The sequence below is a fragment of the Psammomys obesus genome, unplaced genomic scaffold, assembly GCF_907164565.1.
Source record: "Psammomys obesus unplaced genomic scaffold, mPsaObe1.curated_primary_1811, whole genome shotgun sequence".
Classification (NCBI taxonomy): domain Eukaryota; kingdom Metazoa; phylum Chordata; class Mammalia; order Rodentia; family Muridae; genus Psammomys; species Psammomys obesus.
In genome coordinates, this window is record NW_026596463.1 from 3,422,795 (window position 1) to 3,441,022 (window position 18,228).

At 39.7% G+C, this 18,228-nt stretch overlaps 1 protein-coding gene across 4 annotated transcripts in view; it reads left to right on the forward strand.

Moving 5' to 3' along the window:
* The window catches only part of Gfm2 (GTP dependent ribosome recycling factor mitochondrial 2), a 34,455-nt gene that overhangs the window by 2,803 nt on the left and 13,424 nt on the right, over positions 1-18,228 (forward strand). For 2 of the 4 annotated variants that reach the window (XM_055598444.1, XM_055598445.1), the window contains exons 2-12: positions 811-896; positions 1,833-1,917; positions 3,948-4,005; positions 4,487-4,584; positions 7,505-7,630; positions 8,395-8,483; positions 12,043-12,131; positions 13,663-13,723; positions 13,938-14,117; positions 16,421-16,501; positions 17,253-17,401. In XM_055598444.1, coding sequence (XP_055454419.1) covers positions 834-896; positions 1,833-1,917; positions 3,948-4,005; positions 4,487-4,584; positions 7,505-7,630; positions 8,395-8,483; positions 12,043-12,131; positions 13,663-13,723; positions 13,938-14,117; positions 16,421-16,501; positions 17,253-17,401 — 1,079 coding nt within the window. In that variant the 5' untranslated portion in view covers positions 811-833. Of the gene's footprint in view, positions 1-810; positions 897-1,832; positions 1,918-3,947; positions 4,006-4,486; positions 4,585-7,504; positions 7,631-8,394; positions 8,484-12,042; positions 12,132-13,662; positions 13,724-13,937; positions 14,118-16,420; positions 16,502-17,252; positions 17,402-18,228 lie in introns of those variants that run through there. The other 2 variants (XM_055598447.1, XM_055598446.1) reach the window with 2 other exon arrangements.

Sequence of the window (18,228 nt, forward strand, 5' to 3'; positions counted from 1 at the left end):
CCCAGGACCTTGGCATTCTAAGCAGATGCTCTACCTGGGAGTTGCATCTCGTGTTAGTAAATGTTTGTGAAGTCATGGTGCTCTGTTTCTATAGTCACAGAAAAGCAGCTCACTTTACTGTAGCCTTTATGTGTTTTATTTTCACATATTGTTTAAAAATCATGATAGATAGGTTTTGTTGTCAATGATAAACTACCAAGTTTCCATGAGAATATTTACTATACTTAATTTTATATATTTGCCTAAAATATTTTTATTTGTTTAATTTTAAAATTTCAATAAATGTGCTTTAATTATGTCTTGAAGTTTTGTTTGTTTGGGTTTTTTTTTGGGGGGGGTTGGTTTTTCTTTGAGTTGTACTATGTAGCCCAGGGGACCTAAAATTTGGCATCTTTCCTCTCTGCTTCCCGAGGGCTACCAAACCTTCAGCCATCCACATCTTTCTTTAAGAATTAAGATGTCGCTGGGTGCACACCTGTAATCCCAGCAGAGGCAGGCAGATCTCTGTGAGTTCAGGGCCAGCCTACTCTACAAAGACAGGACAGCCACAGATACACAGAGGAACCCTGTATTAAAAAAGAAAAGAAAAAAAATTAAGTGGTTTTTTGTTTGTTTGTTTGTTTTAAAGGGGAACAGTTTAAGCTTAACTAAATGAGTGTTTCATTTAGTACAAAGTTTTACTTTTTGAATGATGCATTGAAATTTTGGTAGCTAAAATTATTCTAAATTACTTTCTAAAATATATAGTTTTATTCTATATGCCTTACTGGCTTGTATATGTTAAGTTTTTTTGTTTGTTTGTTTTTTCAGTGATAGCATTTTAGAAGACCACAATGTTTTCCAGCTGGAGGATTTTTGCAGTGAATCAGCAGAAAATATTCAGTGGGCACATTAATGTAAGTGATTCTTACAAAAATGGTTTACTTTATTAGCCTAATTATTTTTTTCTCAGAGGTTTAGTATAGCTTATCATTCACAATTTAATTTGGTCAAACCACCTTAATTTAATTGGATATGCAACTTAAAATTTTCTTATAGCAATAAAAAGAGCAACAGACAAAATGAAATGATGTTCTCTTGAGGTAATAAAATGTCAAGTGTTTTGAAGGAAGCTGATGATTTCTGTCTCTTCCAAGCATGGCAATACTTAATGCTCACCCATATCTACTAAGTAAGAGTATGCTGTATGTGTGTGTGTTTGTGTGTGTTGAAATGTCTGTGAAGTAAAGTTTTGTGATGTTATGTCAAGACAGAGCATCATTATTAAATAGTTGAAGTACAACTTTGTGCAGAGCTGTTGGAAGCTAATTTCTAAGGCAGTTTGACACTTGCCTCATGTTTCATGAATAGCATCTTAGTTATAAGCTTTTCTAATGCTAGACCTTTATATGTCATTTAGTAAACCCACATTTTCATCATGTGTTGCAAATATGAATCCTCAAGTGGAACCATGCCCTCTGTCACTCACCTACTGGGACTGAGCTTGTCTGGGCTGTTTCTCCTCCAGCAGTGACCCAGCAGGGAGCTTTGGAGAGCCTGTAGCCCAAATGGCACATGCCTTGTCATTAGGCTAGCAATTCCGTTTGCTACCTTAAAATTACTTGCGTAGCTTTCTGAGGAATGTCTACTTCCATTGAGAGAGTATATAGAGAGGCTCTTGTTCTGTAGTAGAGGCTGGCCTCAAGCTCGACATCTTCTTGCCTCAGCCTCCTGATTCCTGGGATTACAGGCAGGTGTCACTGCACCCAGCAAGAATTTGTATTTTCTATTTTCTGCATTGAATGTGTAATGCTAAAGTAAAATTAATGTCAATTTCTTTTTGTCCATCCTAGACCATGTGTTACTGTAAAATAAAAGCAAGTTTAAAAAGATCAAAGGCTCGTGTGCCTCTTACAAGAGACTACAGTTCCCCACCAGGTACAGCTGTTAGACCCCTCCAGCTTTGCCTGAAATTGTGCTTTCCCTTCTCTGTCATGTTGTCTTTCATTTCTTTTTCATGAAGAAGCTTTCTTTTTCAGAGGTTCTGAACTATTTTAAGTTGTTGGCTGTTTCCTTGAGATTATTAGGTGAGCGTGTTTGGTAGATGCAAGGGGGATGGGGACCAGTGGAGTTATGTTCCTCCTCTCCTGGGTCTTTGCTGACCTGAGCAAAGGGACAGTGGATGGGCTTAGTAGCTGAACTCTAAGCTTACTATGTGAATCTGCTTGTGGATTGGCCCCCGTAAAATACTTCTTGTTAGTTCATTGCTAATTTTTGTGTTAGCATGTTTTCTGGCACTAGAGATTTACTAGGATAATTTACTTTGAAGAGTTTTAGTAGAAGCTTGGTGACATATTTATGTGGAATAGTTTAGATGAGGTGCATGACAGGTAAAACCTGGAATGCTTCATTCCCCCTGGCCTTCCTGTGTCTGAAGTGAGCAAATAGTACTGAATGAAAAGAACTCAGATTCATCATGAGTAAATAACAAAGTGAAATAATACTGATTGGCTGTTGCTTTACAAGCATATATGAGTTTCATGGCTGCATTGTTCGTGTGTACATGGGCTTTTGTATTCTGCCCATGCTAATTTAACTGTGGCACGCACTTTGCTTCCTGGTCTTTAGACTCCCAGTAAGATTTTTAAAATGTAAAACTGTTCTTATTTTAGAAATTTAGAATACCTGACTTAAATAACATGAAAGTAGAGATTAAATTCACAAGTAAAACTGTTGTTGCTTCAGTATAATTACTGAAACTTAAGCTAGCATGGAGTGATCATTGTGGACGTTTCTCCTATTAAGTGCCTATGGCTGAGTGGTGGCTCACATTAAAATTCTAGTATGAACAAAGCTGAGAAAGGAGGTGTGAGAATGTAACTCCAGATAGGACTACATACAAGCCTCTGCCTCAGAAACCTGAGATAAAACTGGGTGTGGTGTGTGCACACCTATAACCTCAGAATTCCAAGGAAGGAGGCACTCTGTGAGTTCGAGGCCAGTCTGGTGTACATAGGAAGTTCCAAGTCATCCAAGGCTTCATGGTGAGACACTGCCTCAAAAACAAAACAAAACAAAACAAAAAAACCAAAAAAACAAAACAAACAAACAAACAAAAAAAACCACAAGCCAAACATTAAATAAATAAAATTAAATGAAAAAAAACAACCAAACAATCAAACAAAAACCCCAAAAACAAAACCCACAACACTGCTTAGCTCTTTGGAAGTGTTAGGGTGTTGCAGCTTCTGTTGACAGATTCGCTCAGGCTGTCCATCTGTCTGAAGGCATCGAGCCTGGCAGTGTTGAAAGAAGGGGGGCACCAGCCTGGTGGCAGTTCACTTTCAAATCGGCTAATCCCTCTGAGAGCCTCAAGACTTGACAATGCAGGCTTACACTGCTGCACACTCACATTTTTCCTTTGATCTAAGATCTACTGTTACCTTCCATCATTGCTGTGAAAACTAACTATACAGTTCTATAAATAGAGGTATAATAAGTAACTGACTGAAATAATCTGTTTGTTTTTTTTATTTTGGTTTTCTTTTTTTGTTGTTGTTTTTTTTGGGTTTTTTTTTTGTTTTTGTTTTTGTTTTTTCAAGACAAGGTTTCTCTGTGTAGTCTTGGCTGTCCCTCTGTAGACCAGGCTGGCCTTGAACTCAGGGATCTGCCTACCTCTACCTCTGAAGTCCTGGGATTAAAGGTGTGCTTAACAGTCGCCCGGAAAATCTGTATTTTTTTAAGGATTTGATTTAGAAATTGGTTTGTGGGTGTGAGTTAAAAGAAGAAAAATTGATATCCAGAACTTGGTACCATCAACCACAGCTTTCTTACTTATTGGTAGAAAATGAATCCTAAGTACATTTTTATTGAGCTTGGTTTTGCTTTCATTTATTTTGTATGTTTGCATATATAAGTTAAAATTTTTTATAAACTTAACAGTTTTATTTTAATTCTCTTCCTATTAGGCATAGTAGGAAATGATGTCAAATCCCTTCATTCCATCATTAACCCTCCTGTGGCTAAGTAAGTATTGTCTTTATACTGGTTTCCTGTAGGCTGTTGAGGAAGTTTACAGGTCTTGACAGGTTTTACTAGTGACTCATGTAATTTCTGTGATTTCTACATAAATGTTAGTATGTATCTCCAAAGATTTTTTTTTCTCAGTTAAATATTAAGAATTTTTAATGGAACAAAATTAAATATGAGATATTCCTAAGGTTATAACTAGCCCTTTTATTCCTTAGCTATTTTGTATGATAATATGGTAGCATACATCAGTGGCAGTGGGTAAGGAACAGGAGAGGGTGATGTGGGGTGAATGTGACCAGAGTATATCACGCACATGTATAAAATGTCATGGTGCAGCCTATTTTTATGTATACTTAAATATGCTGATAATAAACCAAAAATATGTTTTGTATTTGTCTTTGTACATATCACCTTTAAAATGTGCACAGCACAGATATTTTGATTATAATAATGCATTTCCTTTTCTTTTAAACAGAATTCGTAATATTGGAATTATGGCTCATATTGATGCAGGCAAAACTACCACCACAGAAAGAATTTTGTACTATTCTGGATATACAAGATCACTGGGAGGTTAGAATGGATTCCTCTTCTCCCCAATCCCCCACTAGCAAAAGCATCAATGGGAAAGATTTTAAGATGTCAGCTAGAGTATGGTGTGGAGTCTCTGATGTCTGAAGGTAGCTATAGCATCACCAAAGGACCTTCTGAGATTTAGCTCAGCATTGAGTCCTAAAGGCTGTCATAAGCCTCGTTTGACACTGGTCTACTAGATAGTTTTAGGACAGAACCACATTTTGCATTAGATGTTCCTTTCTACAAGAGCTGCGCTAGTGAGAAGACTCAGCTACAGTTTCCAGGGTTCATGTAAGGGACATTTCATACCCAACTCAGGAAAGCACAAGGTATGTAATGCCAAGCTGTAATTCTTTCCAAGTCAGTAGAGTACCAGTAAAATGATGCTGTGGCTGTGGCCTAGCCACACAGTTGACATATTTCTATTGTCTGATTTCTAGAAGAAAAAAAACAGCAAAGTAAGGTCAAATGCTTATATGGAAAAGGAGATGATTTTGTTAATCCTTTGCTCAGTGCTGTATTTTCTGAAGTCTGCAATTTACCGCTTCATTGTAGCTTTTGCAAATTGTAGTTAATTCTCAGTAGGCTTGGGTGTTACAGGTGCCTTTCTTCTCTGCCTTAAGCTTCCAGAATCATAACTCATGAGACTCAATATATTTTTAGGTATAGCCAGGCTCTTCTCTGACTAGTAATAACTTAAAATAACTCATTACACTAATGTACATTTTGCCACATTTCTGGTTACCAGTGTTCAAGTACTGTGTGTCTGTCGTCCTCACATCTTGCCAGCCAGTCTCTTCCATGCCTAGCTCTAATCCAGTATTCTTTCTGCCTCCATGCAACACAAGATATTCTAACACTTGCACTTACGCTTTCTCAGAACGGCTTCTTTGGTTTTATTTATGTCAGTTTTTCTGTGCATTCCTTATTTATTTTTTAACAATTTCATTTGTGCATATAGTATATTTTCATCCATCATTACCTTCTCTTGCCCCCACACCTTCCTGCTGAACCCCTTCTTCCCAATTGGTCCATTTTTATGACTGTATATGTGAGTGTATATGAGTGTGAGTGGGTGGGAGTAGATTTGTTTGAGTGTGCAAGTGTTTGAGTGTGTCTGTAAGTGTGATAGAGGAAAAGGAACATTAAGATGATAGTAAGTTCTTAAATATATGGCCACCTGGACTTTCATGTGTTATTTTACATTAACGAGTATATGACTGACAGCATGATGTGGGCTTGTCAGGCTTCTCTTGTTTCATGGGTCTGATGATAATCCTTCTCTTATACCTCCAGTTTGGATACTTGAAGTGAGCATACAGTTTCTAAGTTTCGGTTTTTAAACGTTGTAAAAGGTAACCAGTTTTAAGCGTATTTACAGTCAGTATAAATTAAGTATCCCTTATCCAGTGTTATTGAGATATTAGAAATATTTCAGATGTTAGAATTTTTATTTAGGAATGGTTTCATGATCTTCACTGACTGGGCATTTCTATTTTGGAAATCTAAAACTGGAAATTGGAAATACTTCAAAATCTGAAGCATTAAGAACTGATTTTAGATTTCTGTAGGCCCATAAACTGTGCTGTCCAGCTTGGTGACCCAGAGTTTGTTTTGTTTGTTAGAATATTAATCATAAATAATATGAGCCAGATATAGCAGTGCACACCTTTTATCCCAGCACTAGGGAAGCAGAGGCAAGCACATCTCTGGGAGGTCAGGTCTAGCCTGAGCTACATAGTAAATTCCAGGCCAGTCAGAGCTGTTGCAAATATATTTCCTTATTTTTCCCTGATATTGGTGTTGAGAAAGAGAGAAGAGAGAGGAGAGTAAAGGGAAGTGAGATGCCACTTTAGGGGTCTTCTGTTGATATGAATGGTAGCGTATAGTGTCATATTCTATATTCATGAATTTTGAATTGTAAAAGTAACTTTCATGTGTTTGTTACCTGTAAATTTAAATCAGAATAAAAGGCATAATTCAAGACTCAATGAGCTTTCAGACTTAAATTTAAGCCTGGGTTTATACGGAAGATTTGTCCTCAGGCTTTATTTGCAGACAAATCCCTGCTCTGGAAAACAGCAGTGAGGGTATCTGTAAAGGCTAACTTAAGTTGGAAAGAATGTTTTCTGTTCCTCATGCAGTGTGGCTGCTTCTGGTCCTGTCTTGTGTGCTTGTGCCTGGCAGGGGTGATTCTGTTACAGTGGCTTGACCGCACAGACAGGGTAATGAAGATGGCTGGAGTAAGAATAAAGTTAAGGGCTGGAGAGATGGCTCAGAGGTCAGTAGCACTGGCCTTCTTCCAAAGGTCTTGAGTTCAATTCCCAGCAACCACATGGTGGATGGTGCCCTTTTCTGGTGTGCAGTGTACATGCAGGCAGAATATTGTATAAATAATAAACAAGTAAATCTAAAAAAAGAAAAGATAGGAGGGAGTCTAATCAGTGGATTTTTATTGCACTGCTATAGATCCTAGCAAGAGATATGGGGCACAGAGGGAACAGAAACATCAACTGAGGACTAAGGTAATATGGTTTAGTAAAATTATAGGAAAAAAACAGCAGCCAGGTGGTGGTGGTGCCACATGCCTTTAATCCCACAACTGGGAAGACAGAGGCAGGTAGATCTCTGAGTTCAAGGACAGCCAGGGCTACACGGAGAAACCCTGTCTTAAAAATTAAGGAAGGAAGGAAGGAAGGAAGGAAGGAACTTACTTTTATGACAGAATTAGTAATCTTCCTGAAAAAGCCTTTTTTTTTTTTTTTTATGAAGGTTTTATATAGAGAAAAGAAGGGGCTATGAGTATTAAAGTCAATATCCAATATCCTGGGGTGCTTTTTCTCAGAGCAGATGAAACTATCTGAAAAGCAGCAGGATGTATTTGTTCTGAACTAAAGTGTGGCCTTTTCCCGACTAGAGGTGGACGATGGCGACACAGTGACAGACTTCATGGCTCAGGAGCGAGAAAGGGGCATTACCATCCAGTCAGCAGCTGTGACTTTGGACTGGAGAGGGTACAGAGTCAATCTGATTGACACGCCAGGTACAACACAGCTTCCCATGCAGAGATGATGTGTCACTTAGGCTGTTTCTGTGTCTATCTTCACCACTTCTGAGTGGACAGCCCCATCATATTTATTATATTTATGTTACTGTGGAACAGATCTCTAGAGCTTTCCATCTTCTAGAGCTCAGGCTCTGCACCTAGGAAGCAGTTGCTTTCGTGTCCTCCTCTCCCCACCATCCTGCTTTTCACGTCTGCCCACATGACTGCTCTGCGCACTTCCTCTAAGTGCACTCACACCCTAGTTACCTTTTGTGATTGGCTTATTTATTTCCATTAGTAGAAAGTCTTCATGTGGCAAGGCTTTCTTCCTTTTAAGGTGTCCTTTCAGTTTACATGAATAACTGATTTTAGGATCCCATGTAGATACTAAAATTTGTCAGTATTCAACTCACTTATAGAATGGTGAAATATTTCTATATGGCCTATCTATATCCTCTTGTATACTTACAGTGTAGTTGTTATTCTGTATTGTTTAAAGAATAATGACAAAAAAAAAAAAAAAAAAAAGCCTGACTATGCTTAGAGCAGACACCTTTTTCCCTGACTCTTTTCTGCCCATGGCTGCAGCTCCAGACTTGGACCTGTGGGTGTAGGCAGGGGACTACCCTGCATTTGGTTTGTTGGCTTTGAATGTGGGCACCAGTAGCTTCTTGATCACTCCTTCCAGGTGCCCACCTTCTTTTGTGTGTCCTTAGCAGACATTGCTGGCCCATGGGACTGTTGTGATGTGCTTTGCTTAGGTCACGTGGACTTCACCGTGGAGGTTGAGCGCTGCTTGAGGGTGTTGGATGGTGCAGTGGCCGTGCTTGATGCCTCAGCCGGTGTAGAGGTAAAACAGCCAGAGTGATCTCAAAACAGCACAGACTGTGTCAGGATTAGTTCATTTTAACCCTTTGCTTGAGAAATCGATACCGGTCAGGTTATGGAACTTAATAATGAAACGTGACCTCAGATGGAAGGGAAGATTGTTTTTCTGTAGAAAATATTAGTGTTGGCTTGGGGAACTGCAAGGAGCCTGGGGTTCTGCTGACTTTAAGCTAGCAGGTCCCTATGCATTAGTTTCACGGATTTTGTCAGAGGTCACCAGGTGAGAGTCAGGGGACTTTACTAGTCTGTATACAGGTAGTGACCACCAGAGAGTCAGTGTCCTCCTAGTCCTAGTCCAGAGGGTATCGTGGAAGGAGTCAGGGGCCAGCTGGTCACGGGCAAGGGTAAGAGGAGCGGGAAGACTTCTCCATGTGCAGTTAGCATTCCTCATGCTGTTCTGGAGGATGGACAGTGTCTCCTCCTAGGGCAGTCAGCAAACCCACCTTTTCCCCAAGGGAGGTACAGCCTCACTAGACGGCTATAAAAGCACTGTTAGAATATAGTGTGAAGAGGGGTGTCAGCACTTCTAGCAACACGTGAAATACGAGAGACACATGAGTAATTATCTCCTCACAGTTAACAATCAGACACACACTGTAATCCCAGGATTACAGAACCAGAGGCAGGTGGAGCTCTGAGTTTGAGGCTAGCCTGGTCTACAGAGTGAGTTCAGGATGGCCAGGGCTTTACAGAGAGACCCTGTCTCGAAAAACAAAACAACAACCAAAAGATTCTTAGGAGAGGCCAATACTAGCTCATATCTGGAGTATATACCTAGCATGTGTGAGCACCTAGGTTCAGTGCAAGAATTGCTACCCTCTCCCCCATACATGTAAGGTGTGCATTAAGTCCTTGAGTAAATTCTGAAAATGGATTTTTTAATAGAGCTTATTGCTAGTAGGGTGAACTCTGCTGTTTATATTATTTCTTTTGCTTTTCTTTGTTTTAAACAGGGTCTCATTGTATATGTAGAGTAGGCTGTGCTCAAACTCATAGAGATCCACCTGCCTCTGCTTCCCAAGGATTGGTATTAAAGGTGTGTGCTCCCACCTGGTTTGTGCTGTGATTATACGGGTGAGTTATACTATCTTTAGTGACTGTGTCCTTCAAAATTGGCTTTGTTGAATATATAATTCATATAAGTTCTTCTGCCCTTAAAATTTTTTTAGTTAAATTATAAAAATCAGTATCTTTTAAAAAAAATGGGACAAACTGACACAATGTGATACTATGAGAAAGACACAACAAATTTGTGTTATCCTGCCCAAAATGTTTACTCATGAAACTTGACTAACACATGTCTAATCATGGGACTGTGATTAGTGAAATCTAAGTAAAAAGCAAGGACAGCTATTTACAACTTTTTGGAAATAAAAAAAACAAACCTTTTAATGTAAACATTATAAATGACTAAAGGGACTTCTGAAGAACTATTCTGGATAAAAGGATTTTTAAAAAACCAAGAAAAGGGAATGTATTTTTAAACCCTTGGTTGGATCCTCATTTTAAAGTGAATTAGATGACATCATTGAGAAAAACAGATACTTGAATTATATATATATGTGAAAATGTGTGGTTCTCCTGCCTGGGGCCTGCTTCCCAGCAGGCCACAACGAAGTCTGGAGGGGCAGGAGATGAGAATGGCTAGTGAGAACCAAGTGGGATCACATACCCCAGGAACAGCTGATGGCTAGTTCTGCTTTAATTCCAGAGAACAAAGGCTGTATACCCCTAGGGGAGTTGAGGGGGGGGAGAATTGGTGTGCATAATTGGTTGGAACTGTGAACTTCAAGGATGCTTGATTTGCATTATACAGCACGATCCTATCATAAATATGATAAGTATCGAATGTCAGTACCTAATTAACATGCAGGCACAGGGAGGGGAGAACTGGCAGGGAGGTGTGCCAGACGCCATACATCAAGTGTGGCTAGGGAAGTCAGCATCCAGAGACACTCACCAGATGAAGTCAGGCAGAGAGCAGGAGACCCCGCCAAGGGGAGGGAGTTCTGCCTTTGCAAGAACTGCATCCTCAACCAGCAGGGTACCTCCAACAAAAAATTTATGTGTGTAAAATTTTCTGAATGTGGTCATTATAATTGGTTATTTAGGAGAAAACCTTTATTTGGAAGTACGTGCAGCATTACCAAATCCCCCACCTACTGTCCTGACCCAGCCATATCCACTGTGTATTTAGTCCATATTGCAGGGCTTGACAGGGAGCTAGCAACATAACATTTTGTACCTTGAAGAGTGACTGAAATTCAAAAGAGCAATAGGAAATATTGATGAGGGTGGTTCCGCTGGAGCGCACAGTTGTTGATGCAGTGACTTCAGAAGACAGTTTGGCAGCTTCATGTAAAGCTATTCACACCTACCCCTAAGCCCCATAGTTCTGTATCTTTTTCATGGGAATGAAAACATTTATTCACCAGAGTTCAGAATGTGTATAGTGGCTAGAATCATAAGTGCATATCCACTGATTGGTAGAGAAGCTGGTCTGTTTGCGTAAAGGGATAGGTGGACAAATCGAAGCCATACTGGTTCCATGAGCCTCTGGGCTGGGTTCTTACAGAGGCTGGAGGGGCATGAGAGACTCTTCTGGAGGGTTAGCATGCTCTGTGTACTGATTACAGTAGTAGTTACACAGCTCTATTTCTTACCAAACTCTTATCTATATGCTAATATGTGGGTTTTGCTGTGCGTAAATTTTACCTAATCAGATAAAAGGCTGAACATTAGCCTGTTTATGCATTTGAGTCTTTAGGACTCCATGAGGTACAGATGTTTTAATAAAATTCAATTATATTTACAAATTTAATATGTGCAGAAATGAAATCAATTAGAGGGAAAGTGGGAATTGCTTATAAATATAGGTAATAGTCTATCACCCTTTACCATATTTTTTCACATGAACATTAAGATATTTAAATGAAATAGGATTTTGTCATAATGGTGCTTTTATTATGTTCTAATTTATTCCTAAAGGGAAAAAAAAAATCACTGTTCTACATATCAAAGACTGACATTAGGAGAATCGGTGGCACCTGCCTGTAATCTTAGCAATTGTGAGGAGGATGGAGGAGGATTGGGAGTTCAGGGTCAGCCTTGCTGTGTAGCAAGTTTCAGGCTAACCTAGGGTTTCTGAGACCTGGTCTATAAAATACTACTTAAAACAAATTAGCTCATTATTGCATACTGGGAAGAGAAGCAAATAGAAGGTCTTCTGGTTGTAACTTAATTTTCTCTTGAGCTTTGGGTGTCTCCCAGATTTTAAATCACTTTGTGTGGGAACTTAGTTCACCTAAACTGAAACACTGTTCCCAAGCAGCAAGAAGCATCTTCCAGTCACTTCATTGTATCCCTGCTCTGTTCTCTGGAAAGCAAAAGAGGGTCCCTGGAAATGAACTGCAGAAGCTCTGCCAGCATCAGGCCCAATTCCACATCACCACAGTTTCATGGATCTAGTCACCCCATGTCTCCACAACAGCCACAGGCATTTTCTTTAATTTTTGCTTTAGGCCCAGACTCTCACTGTATGGAGGCAAGCTGACAAACACAGGATACCCCGGATTTGTTTTCTAAACAAGATGGACAAGACTGGAGCAAGGTATTTGAAGAGTGCTTGCTAGGCTGTTAAGGTTGCAAAGCAAAGACTAGAACTCATGGCCTAGGCTTAAGTTTAGAAAAAGCAATTCTTCCTTATAAAAAAATTATCCTATGGAATCCTATTTTAAATTGTTCTTCAACAATTGTTGAACAGTTGTTCTTCAACAATGTAAAATAATTTCAGAGCAGCTCAGCTGTAGTTGAGATTGAGATCTGCTAAGTGGAGAGCCATCTGGATCTAATATGGGGCATTTTGTAGAATCCCGATGGAGTGCAGAATCTTGCTGTTTCTGTTCTCTCTTGAGCTCATCAGCATAGCACCTTTGCTCTGGAAGGCTGCTGTGACCTCCTGGTTGCTAGAGTTGGAGAATAGGGTTGTTTCTTGTCGTTACCTCAGAAAATAGCATCTTTCTCTGTCTTCTGCTTTTCTTAGTGAGTAGTGGGCTCAACAATAGGGAAGTGGGAAGGAGAATGCCCTGTGGAAGGTGGAAATTAATGCTGAGATGCAGCAGTCATGCATTGAGGCTTATGTAGAGTGGCAGCCACAGTGAATACATTGTTCTGGCAACGTAGAGAATCAGAAATGCATGAAGGGTTCTGTGACGTGAACAGAAATGAATCAAGAATGTTAGTGATTGTGGAGGAAATGCAGGAAGACATTGGTCAGTGATGAAGGTGTGGTAAAAGTTCATCTGCCCTTCTCCAAGACTATAGCCATGTTCTTTGTGTTCATGTGGCTTCCTTGGCAACTCTGTTTAAAGTTCCCTTGATTACTATTGGCACAGCAGCCTGTAACATTTGCTAGACTCAAATTTGAACCTTTCCTATTGGGGATTTCTTCTAGTCAATACAAGTACTCGTTTACTGACTTAGAGAGTATCTGTAGTGATGAGGGTGATGCCTGGATACTAGATTAGTTCTCAAAGATGTTGGGGCCAGAGTGATGTGCATGTATGTATAAATCAGCCTGTGTGCAAATTATAGCATGTATACCAAGGTAGCCATCCCCAGTGTTAACATAGAAACAAGCCTCAGAGCATATGATACTAATACACCTTTAATCTCAGCACTTGGGAGGGAGAGGCAGGAGGATCTCTGTGAGTTTGAGGCCACCCTGGTCTACAACATGAGTTCCAGGACAGCCAAGGCTACACAGAGAAACCCTGTCTTGAAAAACAAACAACCATAAAACCCCATAGAATATTAGTCAGTCTGAGTCTTGGAAGAGAACCAATAGTGTACATAGCTATAAAAGAAAATCCTCAAATTAAATAGAAATCTTGAATTTAACTCTAACTTATTAACTGTGGGACTTTAATATTAGTATCAAAACTTGGTTATATGAAGTTTGCAATAATAATTGCTTAAACTTGCACATGTGAGATATTGGTAAATACTCAATTGCTGTTACCAGATTTATTTAAGATACCTGTGGGAGAGTGTTGTGAGCATTATGGAGAACAAAGGGCTATTTTAGAGAACATTTGAGAAGTGTTTACTTTGCTTCTAACAGATTGTTTCGCTTTTTATAGTTTTAACTATGCAGTTGAAAGCATCAGAGAGAAGTTGAAGGCTACACCCCTGATTGTACAGGTAACTGGTTAATTCATATCATACTCTGATACTTCGTTGTTAGTGGCATGCACACGTTTGAAGCAAACTCAAATCTTAAGTAAATACAGTTAAAGATTTCGATAGGAACAGTCAGTTGATAATTGAGGAAAGTGGTATGATGGTACGTTTTGTCACCAGTGTGGTGGCTCTAGATTTGTTTCGTTTACAATACGGAGTACTCTCTGACTTACAGCTGCCAATTGGGGAGGGCAAAGCATTCCGAGGAGTGGTGGATGTGATAAACAAGGAGAAGCTTCTTTGGAACTCTAACTCTGATGATGGAAAAGACTTTGAGAGAAAGCCCCTCTCAGAGACGAGTGATCCAGGATTGCTGAAGGAGACTGTTGAAGCAAGGAGCTCTTTGATTGAACAAGTAAATATTTTCATTTAAAATTCCCTAAGTGTTCAGTAACTTTGGTCATATTTATATAAAATTACATATGTAATATGTAAAATGTAGGGAGTGAAAATGAACAGCAATGTGTCTGTACCAACCACAAATAAAAGTGAAATTGTAACTGCTTGTTTTCTATATAACTGTACATTCTTTTTAGTTGGTGCCTTTTTTTTTTTTTCCATTTTAGGATTTATTTATTTATTTTCATATGTGTGAGTGTTTTTCCTGCACGGATTTGTGTTTACCATATGCGTGCCTAGTGCCCAAGATGACCAGAAGAGGGCATTGGGATCCTTTGGAACTGGAGTAAACAGATGGTTGTTAGCTGCCATGTGGGTGCTGATAGATAACTCACGTCCTCTGCACAAGCAAGAAGCGCTCTTCACTGCTGAGCCATCTCTCTGGCCCTAGTTTGGTTTTATTGTGTATGTGCTGAGTTGAACATAAGACTTGGTAGATAGACGCTGAGCATGTGCTTTATAACTGAGCTACATATACCCCAAACATTATTTTCATTTTTGCATTAATTTGCGTATTCTTTCCTTATAAGTGGAATGGTATTGTGCGTGTTTTCTTGTTTTATATTGTGATGGAGACTGGTCACCATTGGCATATGTAGTGACAGTGTGTTTTGTGGTGTTCTGATATATGGTTATAGTACAGTTTATTGTCTCTTTCCCAGCAGATTGACGTGAGGTTGTTTTTCTCTTTTGCTGTTAGAAATAATGTTGCTGAGTTTGCTGTGGGATACACCTGTAGTCTCAGTGCTTCTGGGATTGTAGCAGGAGAACAGAAGTGAGTTGAAGGCCAGCCCAGGCTACATAGTGAGTTCCAGGCCAACCTGAGATTACAGACCTGTCTCAAAGAAAGCAGGCAAATAGGGAAACCATATTCTATCTACTGTGCGATGTAGAAAATGTTCCTGACATTTCAACAACAGAATCTCTGCATCAAGTAACCTGCCTGTCTTCTACGTTATCAGATGTGAAATTATTTAGAAAAAAATAAAACCATCAATTTATTATAGTTAGTATGTAGCTCAGGTCTGCATCAGTTCTCAAAACTTTAATAGAATATAGCAAGACTTGCCTGGAACATGCCATCTTACCGCCTCATACTCCTGGGTGCTAGGATTGCAAGTATGTGCTACCATACTTGTTCAGTCCAAACAGATTCTGTCTGCATTTTCTAACTTCTGTCTTGTGTAGGTAGATACTTTTAGAGAAATTACTTGCCATTTATAATTTTTAGTATTCATTGACTATAATTAACATGATAATTGTTACTGCATAGTGGTTACTGAGGGCCTAGTGTTTGCTAGGATGAGTGCTTTATATGCACTGTTTTATTCTCACATCCATGTATCTTCCCCATTTTACACACAAGTCAGAAGCTTAGAGTATTTAAATGTTTTACAGCTAATAAAGGGAAGTGCTGGGATCTGAACTCAGATCAGAGTCAGATCAGAGCTCAAACTACTACCCACTTTGCTAATTGCTTTCTCTTTATTTATTTTTTAATTTGAGTCATGTTTCTCTGTGTAGGCTTGACTGTCCTAGACTCACTTCGTAGACCAGGCTGACCTCAAACTCACAGCAATCTGCCTGCCTCTGCCTCCCCGAGTGCTAGAATTAAAGGCATGCACCAGGCTGCCTCCTCTTCCTCCTCCTCTCTCTCTTCTCCCCTCTTTCTTTAAAGACGGTGTCTTACTATGTAATCCCTGATGGCCTGGAAATTGCCTTGTAGAACATGAAGCCTTGAGCTCACAGTTCTGCCTGTTTCCGCCTCCCAGGTACTGGTTTCAAAGTTGTATGCCACCATGCCTCCCTGGTGGAAGATCAGAGCTTTCAATTTGGTTAATCATGGGAAATCTGGTGATCATTATGCATTCAAATTCAGGAGTACAGAATGGTACATGTTATGGACTGAAAGTTCCTAATTTATCCTCAAACCAGCAGTCCTGTGTGTGAATATCATTGGCTATGCGTTAGGCATTTTCTTTCTTCTCTCCCTGAGTGGAGAACAGGTCATCGAGTCCAGCTGTGACTCTGTGACTTTAAGAAAGTCACAACACACCTTCAATTTCCCATTTCTTTTCTTAGGGAAAACAGAGCAAAACAAAACTGAACTGTATTTTCAAAAGGTGTAAAGAGTTGTTTGGCCTGTACTTGGCAGGTTATGCTGCTACCTTCAAGGATCTCACTGGCACATACATGTAAAGTTAAATAGCTAAGGATGAAACTACACACAAATTATGCAAGTTTGCCTTTCTTTTACAGGTTGCAGATTTAGATGATGAATTTGCTGGCTTGCTTTTGGGAGAATTTAGTGAAAATTTTGATTTGGTACCTGTTGAAAAGGTAATGTCATCTAAACAAATTTTTACTTAAGTGAATATGGTTTGTTTTTTCTGTCTTTGAAGTGTGTGTTAACTTTTTACATTATTAAAAATGAAAGTCGCTGCTCATATTAGTACCTGGTGCCAGCCACATGCTATTTCCAAATACACTTTGCAGACTTAGAAGTTGAGTCAGCAAATTTTCTCATAGCAGCGGCTCTCTTTTAATGGGCCTGAGCCCACTCAGCAGGAGGGGATTATCCCCAGTGCTGGAGACTAGCCAACCATGTGGGGCTAGGGTGGTCGTAACTCCTAGAGGAGAAGAACCTACTACTGCACTAAAACTTCGTGATTCCTAGGTGCGTTCTCAGACTCCTCCTTATGCCCACAGCTAAGTGCAGCTCTCATCAGGCATCAAGGCTTGCTTCTCTTGCAGCAAACAGACACCTCGACAGAAAACCCCAGCCCCAGCCCCAGCCCCAGCCCCAGCCCCAGTGGATGCAATACTTTCATTATTTTAAAGCACTTATTTTATCTCAAACTTTTCTATCTTCTGAGGCTATGTTGTCAGAGGCCTCACTATAATGCTAATGAAGATTTACTCTGTTGAACAAGAGATAGTACTAGACAGTGAAGATGCCGGGTGTATAAAAAATACAGCTATGAGAAATGACAGACTGTGGGGAAGAGTGCTGTCCACAAGGGTATTCAGAGGACACCTCTGACTGAGAGAGCCTGACAGGGACCAGTGCACTCTCTGTCTCTGCTTCTAGCTGCAGACTGCAATACACAGAGTAACGCTGGCTCAGGCTGCAGTGCCTGTGTTGTGTGGGAGTGCCTTGAAAAACAAGGGCGTTCAGCCCTTGCTGGATGCTGTGACTGTGTACCTGCCGTCACCCGAAGAGCGACAGCACGGGCTTCTGTAAGTACGTGACCACATACATTAACCTCATAAACTTGCTTCTTAAAAATAGTTTAAAGTGTCCATTTAAAAAGTGGTAGAGAATATCTCTGTAAATCCCATAGAGCCATAGCAATTTTCACTTGGAAAAGACATTTCTTGTTCTCTTTTAATACCTGTCGTAATTGTAGGTAGAGCTGTGAAGGTGGCTTTTTCCTGTGTGTTGATTCTCAGTTTTTGTTGTTGTTGTTTGTTTGTTTTACTTTGTTACTCATTTAGTAGATATGTGTATGTTCATCTAGATTTCAGGATTTTCCCGTAATCAAGTTATTTTGTGGCTGTAGAGGAAGTTTGTTGTTTCCTCCCTGCGGTCCAGCTCTGTGCTTGCATAATAGATCTGTGACCTCTGAAGCAGCAGAGAAGTGGGTTTGTGTAATAAGGACAGCAGTGACTTCACATCTTGAAATTAGAAAGGCGTCATGTGACGTGAGTGTGTGCATGGACTTGACGCCATGTGGCTTTGTCCCATATCCAAGTTACTTAACCTCTATATCAGTGCGTGTAGGTGATAGGACCACTGTAGAAAGCTTCCACATTAGCACCATCAAGAAGGACTGGGAATAAGATTGGAAAAAGACTAATTAAAAGTGTTTGACTTACTTTGAGTCATGGACCTCCTTGGGACTGATGAAAATAGTATTTTTCCTCAGAAAAATGTACCTAATTGACAAAATTTGTCAATTTCAGGAAAATTCAAACCTTCCAAAACTTTTTTTAGTGAATGCCAATTTAAACACGCTTCTTTAAGAGTACCATTTCTAGCTGGATACAGTGCTGTACACCTGTAA